At 28.4% G+C, this 19,957-nt stretch overlaps 1 protein-coding gene across 1 annotated transcript in view; it reads left to right on the forward strand.

Moving 5' to 3' along the window:
- Positions 1–10,785: 10,785 nt before the first annotated feature.
- The window catches only part of LOC119669832 (tyramine beta-hydroxylase), a 50,084-nt gene continuing 40,912 nt past the window's right edge, over positions 10,786–19,957 (forward strand). The window contains exon 1 of the mRNA XM_038079863.1: positions 10,786–11,292. Within this exon, the coding sequence (XP_037935791.1) occupies positions 11,145–11,292 (148 nt within the window). The 5' untranslated portion in view covers positions 10,786–11,144. The remainder of the gene's footprint in view (positions 11,293–19,957) is intronic.

A 19,957-nucleotide genomic window follows, 5' to 3' on the forward strand; every position in this document is an offset into this window, starting at 1 on the left:
TAAAAAGACTGCGACCAGTGCCGCACTAAGGCCTCTTCATCTATGCAATATGAAAGAGGACAATCTAACAGGGCACCAAAGATTTTGGATGAAGTCTGGAATTTTTAATACCTTTGATAAGATGAATAAAAAACTAATTTTCTCTAGGCAATTCGATGTGATCGTCAGTAACCGATCAACTTGTAGAAATAACGAAATAATCTCTAAACAGGGCTCACATTTATGGTATAATGTTGGATAAAAATAGGAAGATGGCAGTACGGGAGCAGGAATTGTGAGACCGAAATTCCAGAAATCATCGCCGTGAGAATATAATCTTCCATTTTTTAGGCAGAGAATCAAACTTGGTTCGGGAAAATAATTAATACTCTAGCATCGAGGAACTATGTAACTTTTATGTTTGTACCGGGATTAAGCGGCGATGAAATAGCAGGCTCCCTAGGAAAGAAGAGTGCATGTACTCCTTTCATTGGTAACAAATAGTTTCACAAATAATTTACTATGTGAACGGTAACGAAGTCTACTTAAACACTGGGGAGCATTCAGCAGTCAAGAGGATTCATTGATCCTAAACACATCAAAGTTGACACTATCCTTGACCTTACCAGAAATGATATTAAACTCTACACTGAATTACTTACAGGACACTGTAGACACTGTACTATTATTTGAAAAGGGGTAGTGCACTGCGATCTAGAAGACCTATTGTGCTGCAGAAAGTGATTCCTGCTGACTCTGTAATGAGGAAAAGGAAATATCAGAACATGTTCTATACAACTACCCAGCGGCGACCAGATATACACTTGACTATTATGGAAGCGGGATCTTAGTCCCAAATCAAATAGGTATAATTAAGCCCACAACAATTACGAGATTTTTAAATAGTGTAGAATTGTTTTAGTTGGACTTTTCGCGGCACAATAGATTTTTTAGGTCGGAGTGCATTCATAGCCTATTATTTAATAATAGAGAATAAATCTGATACTGATTTCCCTTTTTCAGAGTTGATCAAACGCAATTAGATAATGGCATGAAGATGGCAGCTGTTACTAACGCGATAAAATCATAATTCAGAATTCTAGTGTGTTCCTACGTTTAATTCAAATCAAGGCATAACTAATTTTTCTAATTTATTTTGATTTTTGTGAATGTATGGTAAAAATGCAATATTCTGAAAATTCCATTAATCTATTTATTTTATTTGCCCACTATCGCCTTTAATATTCCTTATCCAAGGTGCTTTCACGAGTATGGGTTTAAAACTGTACCATTGCCTTTTGGGTCATTTCCTTAGATTTAATATACCTAATGGTTTCCGTCTGAGCTAAGCAAACGACAGATTTTTATATAGATGTTTTTTATTTAATTAATGAATTATTTAATTTTATTAAATAATTCAAGTATATAATCTCTCCTAATAATAAGAAGGAAAGATTTTTTAATATTTTCATAAAATATTTGTAGTTTTACTTTGTTTACATATTTAACAAACTTTTAAGTAAATCATTATTTTTTTTTGTTTTACACATTATAAAATTATCAGATTATTTCCAAAGCCTTTAATAAAAATAACCAAGCTGTTACCTGTTTTTTATTATTATGACAGTTGCTTAAGATCTAAATTATCTGTGGAAGAAGTAATAATCATCATCATTACTAACAGAAAGAATAGAGGAATTCGAATAAAAACATTTATTATTAAATTATTTTGTGCTTACGTGCCTTGAAGGCATTCGTACTCGTAAAATGAATGCCATTTATCTGCCTTGAATTCACTGAATACCACCGCAATGTCCCAGCCTGCCTTATGTCTTGGCTGCATTTTCGTCCAATTGCTCACTGCAGCAATTGCCACATGGCCTAGAATATTTTTCTTACTTCCCTTAGCTAAAGATGTCTGCAGTTTACGGTGCAACACCGTCCCCGATTTATCAAATCGAGTTTAAAGAAGTTTAGAGCTGCTAACAACGACAATGTCGACAACTAGAAAGTAGTCTCTACGCTAACCGTGTTGGCTAGCTTTAAACTGCAACTACGATTTAGCCTACTAACTTAAATAGTTGTGGGTCTCTACTGCAAAAAACGGATTCTAGGATTCTATTTGTATTTATGTGCGCATGGAGGGTGCAGTGAAATTGAAATACATTGCAGAGCAACAAGCCAGAAGTTGCAGTTTGTAAAAATGGGCAACTGAGGCACATACAATCAAATGAAATTGAAAATATGGTTCAGTGAAAGGAAAGCAACATTTTTCAAATAAGGAAAATGAGGACATGCGAACGGGAACATGAAAGTGCAACACAATAACTCAAATTAAGTTTTCTTTTGCTCTTGTTCAGTGAGTTTTTTACTCATATTTCCTTTTTTTTCACTTTTATCTAGTTTTTTAATATTGTTGCCATAAACTTTTTTCTCGTTATATTGCATAAAAATTGCTCAACAGGAAACAAAAAAAAAGACTACAAGTTAATGATTAAATAAGTTTTGAGGTATAATTAATTTATCTTATCTATGAGATAAATAAGTTTTATGTTTCATATTCTCGAAAAAATGAGGATTTTGTTGATATATTCATTGTCATCTTATTTATTTGTGTTGTTAATACTTTATTCCCAAAAAAAAATAATATTTTTGATGTTATCCATAAATAAGAATAACATTTTATTGAACACATAAAATCGTAAAATCGTAAAATTTAAAATTTTTTTACATGAAGTGCATATCGCGCTTCAAATAATTATTCTTTCTTTCTTGACATATGGTACAAATTTGAGCGCCATCTGTCAATTACATTGTTTACACCAGCTGTTAATGTGAGACTACCTCAAGTGTATTTAGCATTGTCATCGCTCAGGCACCATATTCGTCAGATCTGGATCCGTGCGACTTTTTCCTGTTCCCGAAACTCAAATTGCCCCTTCGTGGTTTTGAATCGATTGAATCGGAAAAAGAGAGAAACTACAAGCCATACCTTCACGGGCCTACGAAAAGTGTATGGAAGATTGGGTTAAGCGTTGGCAAATGTGTATCGCTTCAGAAGGAGCATATTTTAAAGGAGATAAAATAAATTTAAAATAAAATTTAAATTTGTGTGTTTTATTAACAACATCCGAGTACTTTTTGAGCAGAAGGTGTAGTAGGTTATGTACCTGAGGTTATGTAGATTTAGTATCAATCATATTACAAAAGTTATTTTCCTCTGACGGGGAGAAGTTAGCCTCGCACTGATCACAATCCGGCCTATGCCGAGGCAACGTAAATATTTACTTCGTGGTAGAGTCCCTATTAGTCTTCTATTAGTCTTCTAAGACTTCCATCAGTGTCACCTGCATCCAGGCTTCGCTACTGCTTCAGGTGATTAGCCCTTGGTTTGATACATTTGTTTGCTCCCGCTGTCTTTTATTACATAAGGTAAGTAATTACATAAGGTAATTGATACTTTTATATAAAACAAAACAAAACCATTAAGTTTTCCTGAAGAGGAATCAGTAGAACGCTTATGTGTATTATGTTACTGCATTGAGTATAATTTCAATTATTAGTATTATGAAACTATTATTATTTATTAACAATTCTTCCGAAATTACTAACTTGAACTCTAAGTTTATGCTAAAGTTTGTTAAGATTAAGTATTGATTTTAATGGTTAGTGAGAAGAGGTTATTTTATTACCCAATTCGCAATAAGCTTGGTATAATTAATTATTATAAATTTATAATTATAAAAATTATTAATAATATTTAATTATTGCTTACTTATTATGTTTCTGTTTGCTCATTCCCAGTTAATATATAAATATAGAATAATAAAAGCCTTATCAGCAATAATTTTATACGCATTCTCGCTCTAACCGAAACATAGATCTCAGTGCGTTTCTTAGGAAAATTATTTGACAATCGGACTACCAAACAAACGCCACCCATATCACGTTAACAGAAGACGTATAGATGTATGAGAATTTAAGCTTCTGGTCTTGTATATTACTGCATTTAAATTTCGTAATCCGTTTGCTGCAAGATCGACGATCCCTTGCAACTGAACCAACAGGTAAAAAACTTTGACTCTGTGTCTAGCTCTTTCGCATCGTATAGTTTAGGATTGAGTGTCATGCCTTAGTTTGGATGTTCGCTTTTTATCTTACCATTGGGAGTGGCTCCACGATTAGTTACGTTACACCCAATGTTGTCATTGAATTCATAACAACTACTAAACAGCATTACTTCAGTAAGATAATATCACCAGAGCAGGTATATACCATGTAACGCTTAATACACAGTTTTGTTATTTCATCTTAAATAATAAAAAGAGGTTGTGACTCAAAGTTATTAATAATAATTTAGTGGCAGTACAGATATTATTATTTGCTTCAAGGTATTATAATGTGATAATAAATTTAGTGGCGTTTACAAAGCGAAAAGCAGTTTATGATTCAAACCCCACACTAAATATTTCGGAGAATTTCACACAATATAAAAAGATGTTTTAAATATTTTCATATGAGCTCGGACTTAGTTTCAAAAACCACTTAAATGTATCTTTGCTCATAATTACATTAATGAAAAAAGTGATCATGCCTTTTTTTATGTCAACATAAACTACCATTTAGTGTTAATTTAGTGTTTAGTACTTCTGATTTAATTGTACAGCACATATATTTTGTACATACGTAATATTGAATTAATATCGTTTATTCTTAATAAAAACTTAAGAAATTATAATTTATATTAAATTTATAATTTATAAATTTAATATACCGCATAAACAACAATTGTTTGCTTTAAAAACAATAATTAATATATTTTAATTAATTTTTCAGAAAAATTTAAACACGTTTTCAAGTATTTATTTATTATATTTCGATATCAGTTGCGTTATAAAATATTCTAATAACAAATAAAATATCATATAAAATAAAAAATAAACATACTAAAATATAACAAATAAAATATCCAAAAAAAACATATAAAAAAAACGAATTCAGTTTTTACAGGAACAAATTAGCAATTCAATTTGTTGCGAAAAGTTTTTTTCTACCAATTTGCACAGTAAAAGTTAAAAAACAGTTACTCGCCGAGAACTCAGCGAGGATTTTTGATGCCATATTGCTGTGATATTGCAACTAACGAGTTCGGATGCAATTTTCCACGTAAAAGTGCCAAAAATCGAATATAATTCCTTTTTGTTTCTGTCAAAGCGATATCCTGTTGTGACACGTTTCGTTGGTTTAGTTTCTAGCACAAAACCGTGCAGACCGACCGGTCGAATGGAATAGGTGAGGTTACGTATTCAGTCTTTGTGCGCAATTTAAATTAAATTTCGATACGAAGGGTACGCGATAGGTATTTGATATTTTGACCAGTAACTCGATATTAAATGAAAGGATTTAGTGGAAAATATTACAACATACTCCAAATTAAATCAAAAATATTGAGAAATGAAAAATTGTTACAAAATTTGGAAATAAAGACAATACGAGTGGAAAGTAATTGATACCAAATTTAAAAAAAAAATAAGGACATTTATGTATTTATTTATTTGAAGTTTTTAATTACTTTAGATTTATAATAAGAATATAGTGTTATTTATATCACTGACCTATACAAGTATAATTTGGGTTTCAAGTCCAACACTATAGTGTAAAATAGATCAAAATTTCGAACTATTTTGTACTATATATAAATGACTATCTCAAAAACCCCTCTTAAATGAATCTCTGTGTATGCAGAAGAAAAATATCATAGGTAACATAGTATTATTAATAGCTTCTCACACTTTATTTAGCCGTTTTAATTTTTAACCAAAATAATGATATAAATTTAAAACAAAAAGTACAATTAATTCATTCAAAAATTCTACAGCTAGTTTATAATTTCATTCTAATATAACATAGCGAATGAATTTGTTAATGAACTTTCAGAGCAAATTAACCCCGAGTTCGAAAATACAAATCAGGTACGGTTTTGGAACAGTTGATTAAAACGCGCTGACTCTAAGCTTCATATTTGGCAGGACACGAGTTCGATTCTTGGTACTTGCAGTCTCAAAAAATTATTTACGAATAATTAGATATAAAAAATAATTGCAAAAATAAATTATTAATTACACATACGCTTTGTAACCGATCAGTATTTTAAGAAGTCGAAAGATTCAAATTTAGTTTTTCTCAATATATTTTGAAATTGAAAGAAAATCAGCGATAACACCATCTAAAATTAAACCTGTCTTTTTTTGCTTAAATGTTAATAAATTTACGAATACGACTAATTTTAATTAAATTGAGAAAGCTAACGTCATAAATACAAAAGACTTAAAGCTTAAAATTTTGAACCTAATTTTAAAGTAATGAAATAAACTTTGATGAAACTTATAAAGTTGCACATTCAAACCATATTCAATATAATATGACTAACCTTTAAGAATCTTAATATTAATTACAGTTTGAACACAGTCTTAATAACACTTTTAAGATTTCTCATTGAAACCAAATGATTTCAGATAACTAGCCGTAGTTAAAAAAGGTATTTATATACCACACTACTTCATAACGTATTCCAAGCCTATGGGAGTCCCAATATACTTTTGGTGCTTACGGCTAATCGAATACAGCCTAATAAGACTTTTAAGATTTCTGTAGCTCTACTAGCTTATACTAGCTGTATTTGCAGATCGAAGTTAAGTCCCGCAATGGTATCAAACTGGGTTCCAAGCCTTTCTGAATCGTAATACTTTCGTTGTTTGAGACTATTTGAACACATCCTTCATAAAACTTTTAAGGTTTCCATAGATGGTTTCAGATGACCAACGGCAGTTAAAGAGGGAACATTTTATCCCGCAATTAGTGTCACAATGAAATCCATGCCTGTTTAAATTACAATACCTTCGATGTTGGGACCTTTTAAATACACCCTCAATGAAACTTTTAAGATTTTTTATTGAATGCCGATGATTTCAAAAGCCCGATTGTAGTTGAAGCGGGAAGTTATAACCAGCAATGGTATTAAAATGGGTTCCACGCCTGTATGTGTCCCAATACTTTCGAAGTTTGGGACTGTCATAAAATAAGTAATAATAATATGCATCATAATAGATTTATAGATTTACATGCACCATTATAATAAATTTAATAGGTTTACATATATATTTATTTGTACATGCATTATATATGGTATATAATACTTGTTTTCAGTCTAATTCAGTCTAATATAATGGCCAAACCTGTTGCAACAAAGTTACTCATACGCAATGTAAGTCCAATATGCAACCGAACAAAAATAACAACTACGTAAATCAATTTGTTACTTCCTATAGAAAATAGAATTCTAAAACTTTCCAAAAATACATCCTTTTATATACATTTCAACGTGCCTTTTAACTACCTGGCTATTGATAAATTTTATACATTTTCAATAAAAAGTAATGATATTTTAAATTGAAACTTTTTTACTGATTAAGTTTTCACTGTTAAGTTGCAATAAAATTCAATAAAGACCCGAAAAACTTTCTTACCTTCCTTTTCTCTGAGTTCAAAAGTAATGCGCTACTCTATAACATTGTAAGAATTTCGAGTTACAGCAAAGTAACACAAAACCACAATTAAACAATTATGTGGAACACAGTTGAATTTCTATTCAACTTTTTTATTGCTTTCATATTGTTAGGTATTTTTCATTGTAACTCTACTGAAGAAACTGAACTTTCTTCCCACCCACTTCGTCTTATTACCAATTTTAAGTTTTCACTGGTTTAGCGTTTTCGCTCACACCCAGAACCCATAAAAGATTTGCTGCTGATATACATGCAACCACAATAAATTCCACTGAACGAAAGTTACTTTAACCAAAAAACAAAAACACATTTACACTAAAAATTCCTTAGGGACTCACTCAGTGGTCGCGTTTAGATTATAAAATTTAACAGAAATCAACTACAATATCAGTAACTGAAGACGCAGATAAAATAAGGATAATAGAACGGATAATAGAACGGATAAAGTGGTACAATTGCTGTTAGATACATTCGACTTTTAGTATGCCAATAAAGTTTGAATTTTAGTGAAGCAAGTTTCGTTAGATACTTTCTCCTCTTGTGCATTTATTGAACTTAAAAATTCATGTAGTGAAATTTCAATTAAGAAAAAGTTGACTGCATTTTCTTATTTCTCAATTTAACTTGGAATGCATTTATTTTTAATTTCATACTCTATTGTACATTGACATGAACATTTTCGGGAATCACGTACCTGCTCTCAACTAAGGTGATATTAAAATCTTGAAGGAAACTATTGCACTTGGAATAGAGCAAATGTTCGCAATATTTGATGTCTTCGAAGAACCGAACACCTCAATGAATTTTGTCACAACCGCCGGCAACACAAATATCACATCAAACAACAAACAACTTTTGCATCTTTTCACTTCAGACAAACTCAAACACTGGATTAATTTGTAGGGACAGTGGCGGTACTAAATAAAAAAGTCATTGAATATTAGAGATAAAGTTAATAAGTGCTGTTCATATTATTATTCATATTAGTATATTAAAAACCGAAGCTATTTAATCGGATAGTAACGAAGTCTCAGGAGATAAAAAACATCATTTTTTTTTCAAATTCGAAGTCTTCGATTATCCGGATTAGCAATTACTATTCATACTGAAATTATTAGAAAAGCAAACATTAAAGGGGAATCTATATGAATAATACAATTTGTTGTTGTTAATACGATATTGTGTGTTCGGTATTTAGTACAGAAAACTACACATGTGCAATGTATGTTTATTTTTAATTTATTTTATTTTATTTTATATTATTTTATTTTATTACATTTGGAAGAACTAAATAAAAAAGTTACGTTGTAAATAACATTAATATTTATAATTTATATTGAAGATATTAGATGAATGATAATTTCAAATATAATATAAAATATATAATTTATGTGTAAAAATTGTGAATGTATTTATAAATATATTATATGTATTATTTTTATTATTTTATTAGAAAAGGAAATTTTGTAAAACCTTTCATTTTTTATGTTTAAAAAAATGAAATTATAAATTAATCCGATTAACCGGATTTTGTTAATAGTTCATAAAACCGAATAAGAATAGCACTAATTATAATACAAGGAATATCGTATAGTTTTCTGCGTTAATATAGGCTTCTGTTCAGAAATAGAAATGACAAATATCCGCAAGGCAAATGGTAAGAATATAGTGTAACATAAAACATATAAAAACAATAAGAATAACCATCTACATATTTATGCGCAGTGAATTCGCACTGAGACTTATAGATCTATAGACCTTCATGATCTGAAAGTATTTCTCCAAGTCCAATATCCTTCATAAATTGTAATATGTCAAACTTCACTACAGAGTTTTATTTCTTCATCCGATATGAGAGGCTCACATAGATACTTCTTTCTTTTGTGCCAATACCAGGTAAACTCTTAGCAAGTGGTTTGATATATATTAATCTTAAGGCCTTAAAGGTCTTTCCTATACGGTCAACTAATGTCATAAGAGAAAGTACTTAATTTAGTTAAGTAATAGTCTTACCTACTTAACTTTTTCCTCAAAGCGAGTATAAAAATACGCTACCCTCAAGTATAATTCAAATAAACTTCGAAACGTCGGCGATACTTATAAAAATAATGACTATATAAATAAATATAAGAAAACAACTTAGTTGTTCACAATTTTTGTAAAATGTTGCTTTCAATAAAACAAAAAGCGCGATATTCTTTGCATATTGTTATTTTTTGAGAAATTAGACAAAGTTAAATATTTAAAATTTTTTATTTTATTAAAAATTATGAAAAGTTGATTAATATGTGTTAATTTATAAACATTAAATATTAATATTAATGTAATAGATAAAAAACAATAAAATAAAAAATAATTTAGTCATGTTATATTGTTAGAATTTATTGAAATTAATATTTCCTTCTATATTGAAAACGCCACTGTACGCCGAACATTTCATACACAACAGCAAAAAGCAAACGAAGCCAACGCAGGCAACGAAGGCAGCATGGAACTTCAGTCGAACGAATATAAATTGAATGTACCGAACGGAATTGCTGGCATTTTGCGTTGTTAACGTAACGCAGAAGGACATGCGAACGGAAAAGTAACAAAATACGAAATTAAAAACTTAACGTAAATTTAGCGCGCATATTTGATTTGAAAAAAATATCGAAAAATTAAAATTTTTTAAAATTATTTTGCTAACAACAAATGAGCGTGATTGCAAAACACAGTAACCGGAAACGGAAAGTGAACGGATATCCTTATTACATTTCACTAATGTGCGTAAACTGAAGCTGATAAATAAAAAAAAAAAATTCTAATGTAAATGTAAACAAAACTGAAAGGAGTAAAGGGAACCTGAAACGTAAAATATACAAAAATACTATTTTGGCAAACTAAACTGTTTGTCTACATTTCCATTTGTCTGTCTGCCAGTCTGTTAGCCTCCCTGTCTGTAGATTTGCACTTGCACTTGCTGTTCACTGTTCACCGTTCACTGTTCGCTATTCGCTGTTTACTGCTGGCACTAACGGAAATAAGACGAGACAGCGGTGAAAGTTGTTATGCGATTCCTTTTTAAAGTTTAAGCGGAAGTTTGCGTAAATTCGTCCTTTGAGCGCTATTTTTTACATTTCAAAATAAATAAATTAAATTAGAAGAATATACTACGACAAAAAAATAGATTTTCACTTTTGACAACAAAAAAATAAATAAGAAAATTTTAAAAAATATTTTGCTGCTATTTTGTCAACAAATAAACAAAGTGCAAACTTAATCCTTTTCAAAGGTAGTGAAATATATTTTTTCGAGTGCGTGTGTAAGTAATATTTCCGGTGATATATCGTTTCAAATTTAAAATTTATTAACATTGTGTGCCAATTTGTTTACCAAAATTTGTCATATGATTGCGTCGTCCTTGTAACATAAACAGCAACTAAGTCTGGTCTGGAGTTATCATCGTCTGCATCGTCTGTAAAAACACGTCCTTGTCATTTTGTGGCATTTATATTCATTTTTGCTTGTGTTATTTATGATCTGAAAAAAGTATATTTTTTCATTTTAATTTGACGCGCATATGTTGCTTGCTTCGAAACGAGCAAACAAGTAATTATAATGTTGGTGGTCATGAAAGACTCGGCATCTCCCCCAGCTACAAAGTGCTGTCGATCCCAGCTCACAACGTGGACAATATGGACACAAAATTGCTACATACTTTTGCTGTTACTGGCGTTGCAGTTACCACATCTCAGCATGGCCAATCGTAAGTGTTACATATTCTTTTTTGTTTGCAACATTTTTAAAATTTAATGTCCTTTGGCTGCATGTCGCATATTAATTATTCATGTTGCATACTCACACATTTATTATTTCATTAAACAATTTTTAATGCATTTCCGCCACAACCAACCATTTCGTACTTTTAATTTGTACTTCAAATTTCGTCATTTAAAATTGTTCATACAGATTTATGGCAGTTTGCATTGTCGCAATTTCGCGTTCGCGTTGTATTTGAGATATTTCATTTACCACTTTTTATTATTATTCCATTTTTTATTTCATATTTTTTGTTTATTTCATATATTTTTTTTTTGTTTTTTGTTATTTTTTTTTGTTAACATAAACGATTTACAATTATAATTGAGGTGACTACAGTTTTTGGTATTGTATGGTTTATGTTTGTGGGTCACGCTCCTGCATAATTAAGCCAAACTTGGGGATTCTGCGGTTCAAGTACAAGAAAAATGTTTTATTCGTATTTAATTTTTATTTTTATGCTTCTTTAATTTATTTTTCATTTAAATTTTCTTCTTGACTTATAAATAAATGCTAACGCAATGCAAACGACTTGCGAGTATACAGAATTCGGCAGTTCTTTTATTAATTCAGCAATTAAACAATTTAATTGTTTTAGTTTTACATTGCTTTACTTTGTTGTCTTTTGTTTAAAATCTATTTCTTTTTGTTTTGTATTGTTTTCTTTTTTCTTGTTTTACAACATTCAAGATTTTGTCACGTTCTCTTCGGGATTTGTTCTACAATGTTTTATGCCCTTCCCTTCCATTATTATATGGACTTTTATGTTCCGTCATTGTCGCATTGCTAATTTGTCTTTGCTTTCAGTCGAGGCACATTTTCTCATTGTTCCGCTCGCAACTGTTGCTACTTTATTTACATGAAGCAATTTTGGGGATTTGCTTGCTTAATTAGGCAAACTCAATTAAATAAAAAATTCAAAAAGTCACGAAATCTAAAAATGATATGCAAATAACTTTTATATTTACTTGGTTGAATTGTGAGTTATGAGTTCTGTGAAAGAAACGCGACTAAGAAACTTCAGAGACATCGCATTTATAATCTCAGTAAAGTGGGGATTTGCTATGTCATTGGGTTGTATTTTTAAAATAATCCTTTTTACATACAAATAAGACAGATATATTAATTATTTATACATAACATACATATTTGAAATGTTATACAACATTTAACACCAAATTTTTATTAAGGCCTTGTGCGAGTTCGAGTAAATTGATGGTAAATTGAGGGAAATAGTGAATTATATCGGTGTGGCAACGAATGTTGGTATTTAACAATATTTCGCGTAGGGTAAGTTAGATAAAAATTAGGTAAATTAGTGAAAATTTTATAAGATATTTAATAAATAAATAAATAAATTTGAATATTTTTAACCAAAATAATAAATAAGTACAATATAAACAAATAAATATTTAGATAAGTGCAGTGCAGAAAATTCCTAGAAAATCTCAATTTACTTTACCTCAATTTACTCGAAGTCGCACACGGCCTAATAAGTAATAAATGATGTGCTTATTTAAAAATAGCCTAACTGTGTAAACGAGAAAATCAAACATAAAATAAATGCAGACATTATTGTAATAATAATTATTTAAAAACAAATTACTAATACATAAGAGCTTCAGATATTATAATATCTTATTTAAAAATAAAAGAGTAGCTCTAGAACTACTCTTATAGGAGAACTACCTATATTGCAAATTATCATGACTAAAACTATATTTATCAAATTGTAAAACGTCACAGTATTATGTGACGGAATATATGTATATTGAATTTAAATTAAATAAAACAAAAAAATACATAAGAAATCAATCGCGAACCATCTATCATCGTTATAAAATTGTAGTTAAATTTGGTGAAATAATTAAAAATATAATTGATATTACAAACATTAATGTAAATACTTAAATATCATGAGAATCTTATAAATTTGTGTAGGCTTTTGTCAACAATACATATAATAAACAAGTTGATTTTTTTTTCAAAGATCACTGATGATGGATATTTTGTTATATTCGAAACAGTTGTATAGTCAACTCAAGAATAAAACAATATTTAAAATTACAACTTTTTTTCTGCTTTTAAAAAGCTTCTGTGAATTTTTAATAACAAAGTTATAAGTTGGTTTTTATTTTCAATTTTTTTTATATAGTTATCTATATAAACACTGAGAGTGCTCTGTAGTCTATATAGGTAACTATATAATATAAAGTATTAAGATAAAATATTAACTTTTTTATTTTTTTATATTATTTAGTTTTCTGTTTAAAAGAAATAAAGTTGCAATTTTAAATATTTTTTATTTTTATTCTGACCATAAACTGTTTGAGATATAGCTATATATTTAACGTCAGTGGTCTTAGGAAAAATCTGTAAAAAATTGAACCCTGTCAATTTTAAACTGTAGACCTCTCTGTTAACACACAACAGCAACGAAAAGTTGTTTATTCATGCAAAACCATCAATTTTCATAAAAAAAAGTTTATTCATAAACAACTGTGCTATTCATTAAAACCAACGCATAAACCACAGCTATATAAATTAACTTAATCATTGTAAACAGTTGGTTTTACGAACTTTAACGCTATTGTTTCAAGAGAAAATTCTGCGTACTTACTTTAGATCGATTACATTCTGCAAACATACTTTAAGACTTTTGCTTTATCAAATTCTATGGAAAGAACATTTGTTCTGAATTCCAGCTAAATTTATGATTAAGAATTTTTTGCCGTATGATAAGAAATCTATTATATTTCATATAATAAATAGTAGTTATAGTGAAACAATGTTCAAATCTGAAAGAAATTTTTTAATAAGTAAATTTTATTTTTTTATAAAATAACCTTTAAAAATTTTCCTGACTTCTTCCGTAGGGTGGATTTTTCAATAACTCAATCACTTTTTGTTCACCTAAGCCTATACAAATTCATAAGTATAAAAACCGTCTTGGTTCCAATTTTCAATTTGGGACAAAAAATGTCCTAAAACAGTCTTCCTCCTGCTTGTCACTGCTGGAAATTAGCACAATATATGCACCGCTGTCTCCTTTTCTTCTAGACATAGTCTACAAGTGTCTTCCTCAGCAGGAGTTAGCTTTTTAAGGTGATATTTGAAGTTTTCATATCTCGTAATCAATGAGGTCAGACAGATTTGGATGCTCCGCGAATAGCTAAGCATTTCCATTATATATGTATATTCATTTTTATCTCAAATTTAAAATATTTTTACTCAATTTTTTTGAGTTTCAGTTCATAGAATCTTCAACTTATTTTTTATTACTTAATAGGTAAAATAAAATTTTATTGAACGGTGAGTAAGCAGCAAGTACTGTAACTCAGATATAAAATATTTCGTGATTCATATAATTGCAAAATACTATAGCGAAGCCTACTTATCTATTTATCTCTCAGTAGAAAAAAATACATTCTATTATTTTGCACATATGGAAATAGAAATTTTAATCTCGTTATATGGATAATTAGCTTGTCCCTTTAATCGGTTTTTTTGGGTTCTTATTTCAGCAGAAAATTAACTACTATTCTATAATGTTAGATATAAGGAATAATATTTTTTACCCTATTTTACTATATTTTTAAATAGAATAAAGTTTTTCTCTATTACTCTACATGTTTTCACCCCTATCTGTATGCATATGTAAATTTTCCTGGTATTTTCATCACAACGCTTGTTTTATCTTACATTTTTATATAAATAAATTAGATGCAAGCGGCTGAGTAAAAAAATAAAATATTCATTTTATCATGCAAAAAATAGTGTATTAAGAATAAATGCACATGTTTCTAATTACGTGCATGACCTTTAACCTTAGAAAGTGACAAACCATTAATCACAACCCTACTGGCTTAAAATTTATATCAGTTTTAATTAGTTTTCTAATAGACTTTTTAGATATAAAATATATACAATAAATTATTAATGGATAGATAATTCAAACTTAGTAGAACAATTGTGATCGTTTTTAAAAATTTAATGGTTTTAAGATTTTAATATTTTTTTTTTAATTAATAAAAAGTAAATCATTTTTAATTAGTTGCACGCTATTCTACCAGCAACACTTAGTTCTATTATAAAATATGTGCTAACTCGAAAATAGACTTAAATAGTAAGAATAGAAATATATAAAATAGAAGATAAAACACACAAATTAAACAGAAGAATATTTCTCATTACAAATTACTAACATCAAATCTGAAAGGCCATCAATTGTGACTCGTCATTATTTTAAATACAGTCAAAGGAATACAATATTCTTTATTAAATATAGGGCGAAAATATTGGAGAACATTATGTTATTAAGGTTGTGATCAAGTCAAAATAGTCATTTGTTCAGAAATAAGGAAAAGTTTCAAATTAATATGTAATATATAAAAACTATTTTCGAAAGAAATTTAATCGATTGATAAATAAAATTATTACAGCATAATAATATTAAAGATATAAAATAATAGTCTGAACAATATAACGAATAATAGAAATCATAAATAAAAGGAAACAATATTACATTGCATTAAAAATCAAATTGAAGAACTCGATTACTTTATGAATAAGAAATAGAAGTTCGGTATGAGAAATAGAATTTCTAGATACGAGTATATATAAGCATTTGTATAAAAATTTTACCATTGGAGGCGGTAAGCCTTAACCACATAACACAATTTTACTCTTAGTTAGATTTATACCTCGATAAATTCAAGCAATTTATTCTAAACAACTCATGAACTTCTAATTATATTAGAAATCATGCGTGGAAGTATTCATATGTGCAAGTAAAATTGTATTAAAATTCTTTCATTTCTAAAATTTCAATCTTAGAATACACAAACTTTGGTTTTTAAATAGTTGTGGGAAAACTAAAACCACAATGCTTCAAAATAAATAAAATATAACAAAATAGAGATGTTAAAAACTAAAAGCTAAACTAGTGAAGTAATTTTATACAATAGTCTTACCTTATCACTACACAAAAAACAAGATAAATGAAGCTAATTATCGTTACTATAGTTATAGTTAATTCATCTTTACTATTAGTTAACCTAAGTGAATTACCACTCGTATAATAAATAATTCAAATCTTTCACGGAAATTAATTATTAATAAATTATAATGATTATTAAAATTGCTTCCCGAAATCACTTTGATTTTGTTTTTTTAATCTTATTTATTAATTTTATTAATTTATTTATATATTTATTTATATTTGAATCATGTTGAATATGCAAAGCACAACAAATATCTCAAAGATAATAACTATGTGCTTTTTAAGTACACATTATACAGCAAAAGATAAAAACATGATACAGATACATATATAATATGTATATAGAAGTAGAACAAACATTTATTTAAACAGAAATATCTATAATAAAAATATGATTACTTTAATTGTTATTTTGTTTATAACTATGTTTTATTGTCATCTTCATAACCCATGCAATACTCCAGTATTCAACATATCACAAATATGACGCTTTTTTGTTCTTATAAACTACTTAATTTTTTTATTATTTTATATTTTAAATATATTAATATATTATATAATTTATTGACATATACACAGCATCAAGAGGGGAAATAATTCAGAATCCGCTTAGATACGTGTTTTACTTAAGACAGAAGCATTTAATAAAATCTTGGCTAGCAAATTTCTCAGAGCTTAAGACTTTAAAAATCAATTTAATATAAAATAAATAATGAAATAATATTAGAGTTTATAAAAATTAGATACACAGCGAGTGTGAAACGCCAATCCTTCACTGACGCCTTAATCAATAAACTTGCTAATCCTAACTGACTTTTTCGACTTTTTTTTATTTTTTTGGTCCTTCGCTTTCTGTGCGAACCCTTATGTTGATTAAACAACCTATTCGTGGATTAAATCTCCAATTTCATCAGCCAGGTTATATTTAAATAAAAATCCTATTTTTTTTAAATTATAATGTGATTCTTATGGATTTCTTACAGTTGCTGGCATATAGTATTATTTGTTGTTTCAAAAAGTAATAATATTATTACTTGTTAATGGTAAAAATATTTCAAAATATATATTGAACTTTTAAATATAGTACATATATATTATATATACTACTGTCTACAATGTAGTATTATTATAATTCTCATGCGTTTTTTTTTAAATTCTATTAAGCATTCTTTATATGGGACTGTATTCTTGGTCGGAAATATGTGCCATTATTAACCATTATTAAATCTATTTGGAACTAACGTCTTACTACCGATAATTCATACATTAAAGTCATCTAGCGGTTTCAGTCAAAAACTCTGAGCTTTTAGTAAAGTGAAAATGATAAATTTTATTTTTAAATAAGTTTATAAATTTTTAAATTAGTTTATAAGATTGTTAATAGAAAGATTGAGTGATTTAAATAATTTTTAAATTTTTATAGTATTTTATAGTATGTTTCGACTACTATAATTATAATTATTTTTAATTTTAATGGATTAATGGATTTTAATTAATTTTTAATGGTTTGTATTTGTTTTAACTGTCATATTTTGATTCTTAAATCAAAAATTATTACTATAATATTATTCATTTATGATTTTATTGCCATGGCAACTGTTTCCTTATTCCGTTGCCTTTTTTTAATTAATGATAACTTTACTTGCATCCTGTATTTCATTTTGTTATTAAGTTTTGTCCAGTATGTTCTGTTGCATATGTGGCGAGATAGTTTAAATTTTCATCATATTATTATGTTGAGGTTGATTGAGTCAGTGCACTTGAGCACTTTTACTCTCTATTAACTGCAGTGGCGTAACTACATTTTTTAGGCCCATAAGCGAATTCTAACTAAGGAGCTCCTACTAATATTTTTTTATACCCTTTACACGAGAAAGTGTAAAACAGGTATATTAGGCTTGTCAAGATTTTGGTATCGTCTGTTTGAAGTCTGTTTCAGTATCTGAACAATTTGTCAATTTATTCTGTGTATCACAATTAGCAAAGGCATCATTTAAATCGTTTACTCCTTCACTTTTGTTTTCATTTATTTTAAGAAAATTATCTAGTTTTGGTAATTTCTTTAATGTTAATAATGAATGCATAAATTTATAATGGGGCCCCCTAAGTTCGGGAGCTCGAAAGAGTTGCTTCCAGTTACGCCGCTGATTAACTGAGAGGTTTCTTCATAACCTCTCTCTACGCCTTGACTGGATTATTGTTTATCACTTCATCAGACTAAGCAATAATTGACCTCAGATCTGTATACCTCCCCGAAAAGGCTGTAACCATTCTGAGATAATGCGATATTGGTAAGCCTGTCTTCATATATTATTATTGTAATATCTTTCTTAAACATCATTTTAAGCGAAGCTTATTATTATGTTGAATAGTTAAAATTGTATTAAAAGAGTACTTTAAACAAACTCATTTAATTTTTTATTCTTAAGTTTCAATTCGTACTTCAATTCCCCATGTTACATTCACATTAATGATTTTTTTAAACTTTAACGGATAACGTATAAATTTTAATCTATTTTTTTATGTATATAAAATACTCTTTTTAGAACATACATGTAGGTCACAGAAAGCCAAAATGTTTTTCACTTTACTGACCAAAAGTATATGAAACAATCGTAAACAATTTTTTAGAACTCCTGACAGTTGTTAGATTTTTTTTAATAAAATGCTGGACTAAAATCCTAAAAATGAAATAAAATAAAACTATTTGAGAGTATATAAACTTTTATTTTGTTGTAAACTTTAATGCTAAATAAAATACCAACAGCGCTCCTTTTAAGTTATCAGTTTTATTTTTCGTACCTAATAAGCGCCACTGACAATGATTTATGTGAGATTTTTCCTTGAGCAGCAAACATGCAGGATGCGCTTACGAACAAAAGGTATGGCAACCTTTCAACTCGTAAAGGTTGATACCTCCAAAGTAAAGCAAATGTAGAATTTAGCCAAAAACAAAAAAAATAGTAAACAAAAAACAATGAATGAAAATTGAAAATTAAATTGGGGAAGAAGAAAGGATATGACTAACTGAAAATGTGTTTGCCAAATGGAATTCGATGCGTGCATGAATGCCAATTCACTGACGTATACTTAACAAATATTTACACAATTTCATGACAATTTTATATATAATATTTTATGTACATAAAAACGTACTTAACAAGAAATTAATTTTGATCATCAAACAAATTTTTATTGCAAATGAGTTTAAATATGTGGAATTATTTTCATAATTAAATTTAATTGTTAAGGTGTATTCTGGGATAGGAAATAAACGGGAAACTAGCTCCCAACAGAGTGGAGAACTGCGACCATGATTGATCTTTTGTGCTACAACAGACCGACCCTAACCGAACAGAAGACATTTCGCCTTCTGAATGCCAGAAGTATTTTATATTATGCACGGATTTTAATCTAAAACATTAACTTTTGACAATGATAATTAATTTTTATTCCTACTTAATTTACATTTTAAATTACTTACAAAATATTAAGCACCCAAAAATCTTTCAAGACAATATAGTGCAGACATTAAAAAAAAGTAAGTTTGAGAAGACACTCTGGTAGCAACAGTTAAAATAAATTTACCGCAAAAATAATAATAATTTCG

This window comes from Teleopsis dalmanni, chromosome 1 (assembly GCF_002237135.1).
Source record: "Teleopsis dalmanni isolate 2A chromosome 1, ASM223713v2, whole genome shotgun sequence".
NCBI classification, from domain to species: domain Eukaryota; kingdom Metazoa; phylum Arthropoda; class Insecta; order Diptera; family Diopsidae; genus Teleopsis; species Teleopsis dalmanni.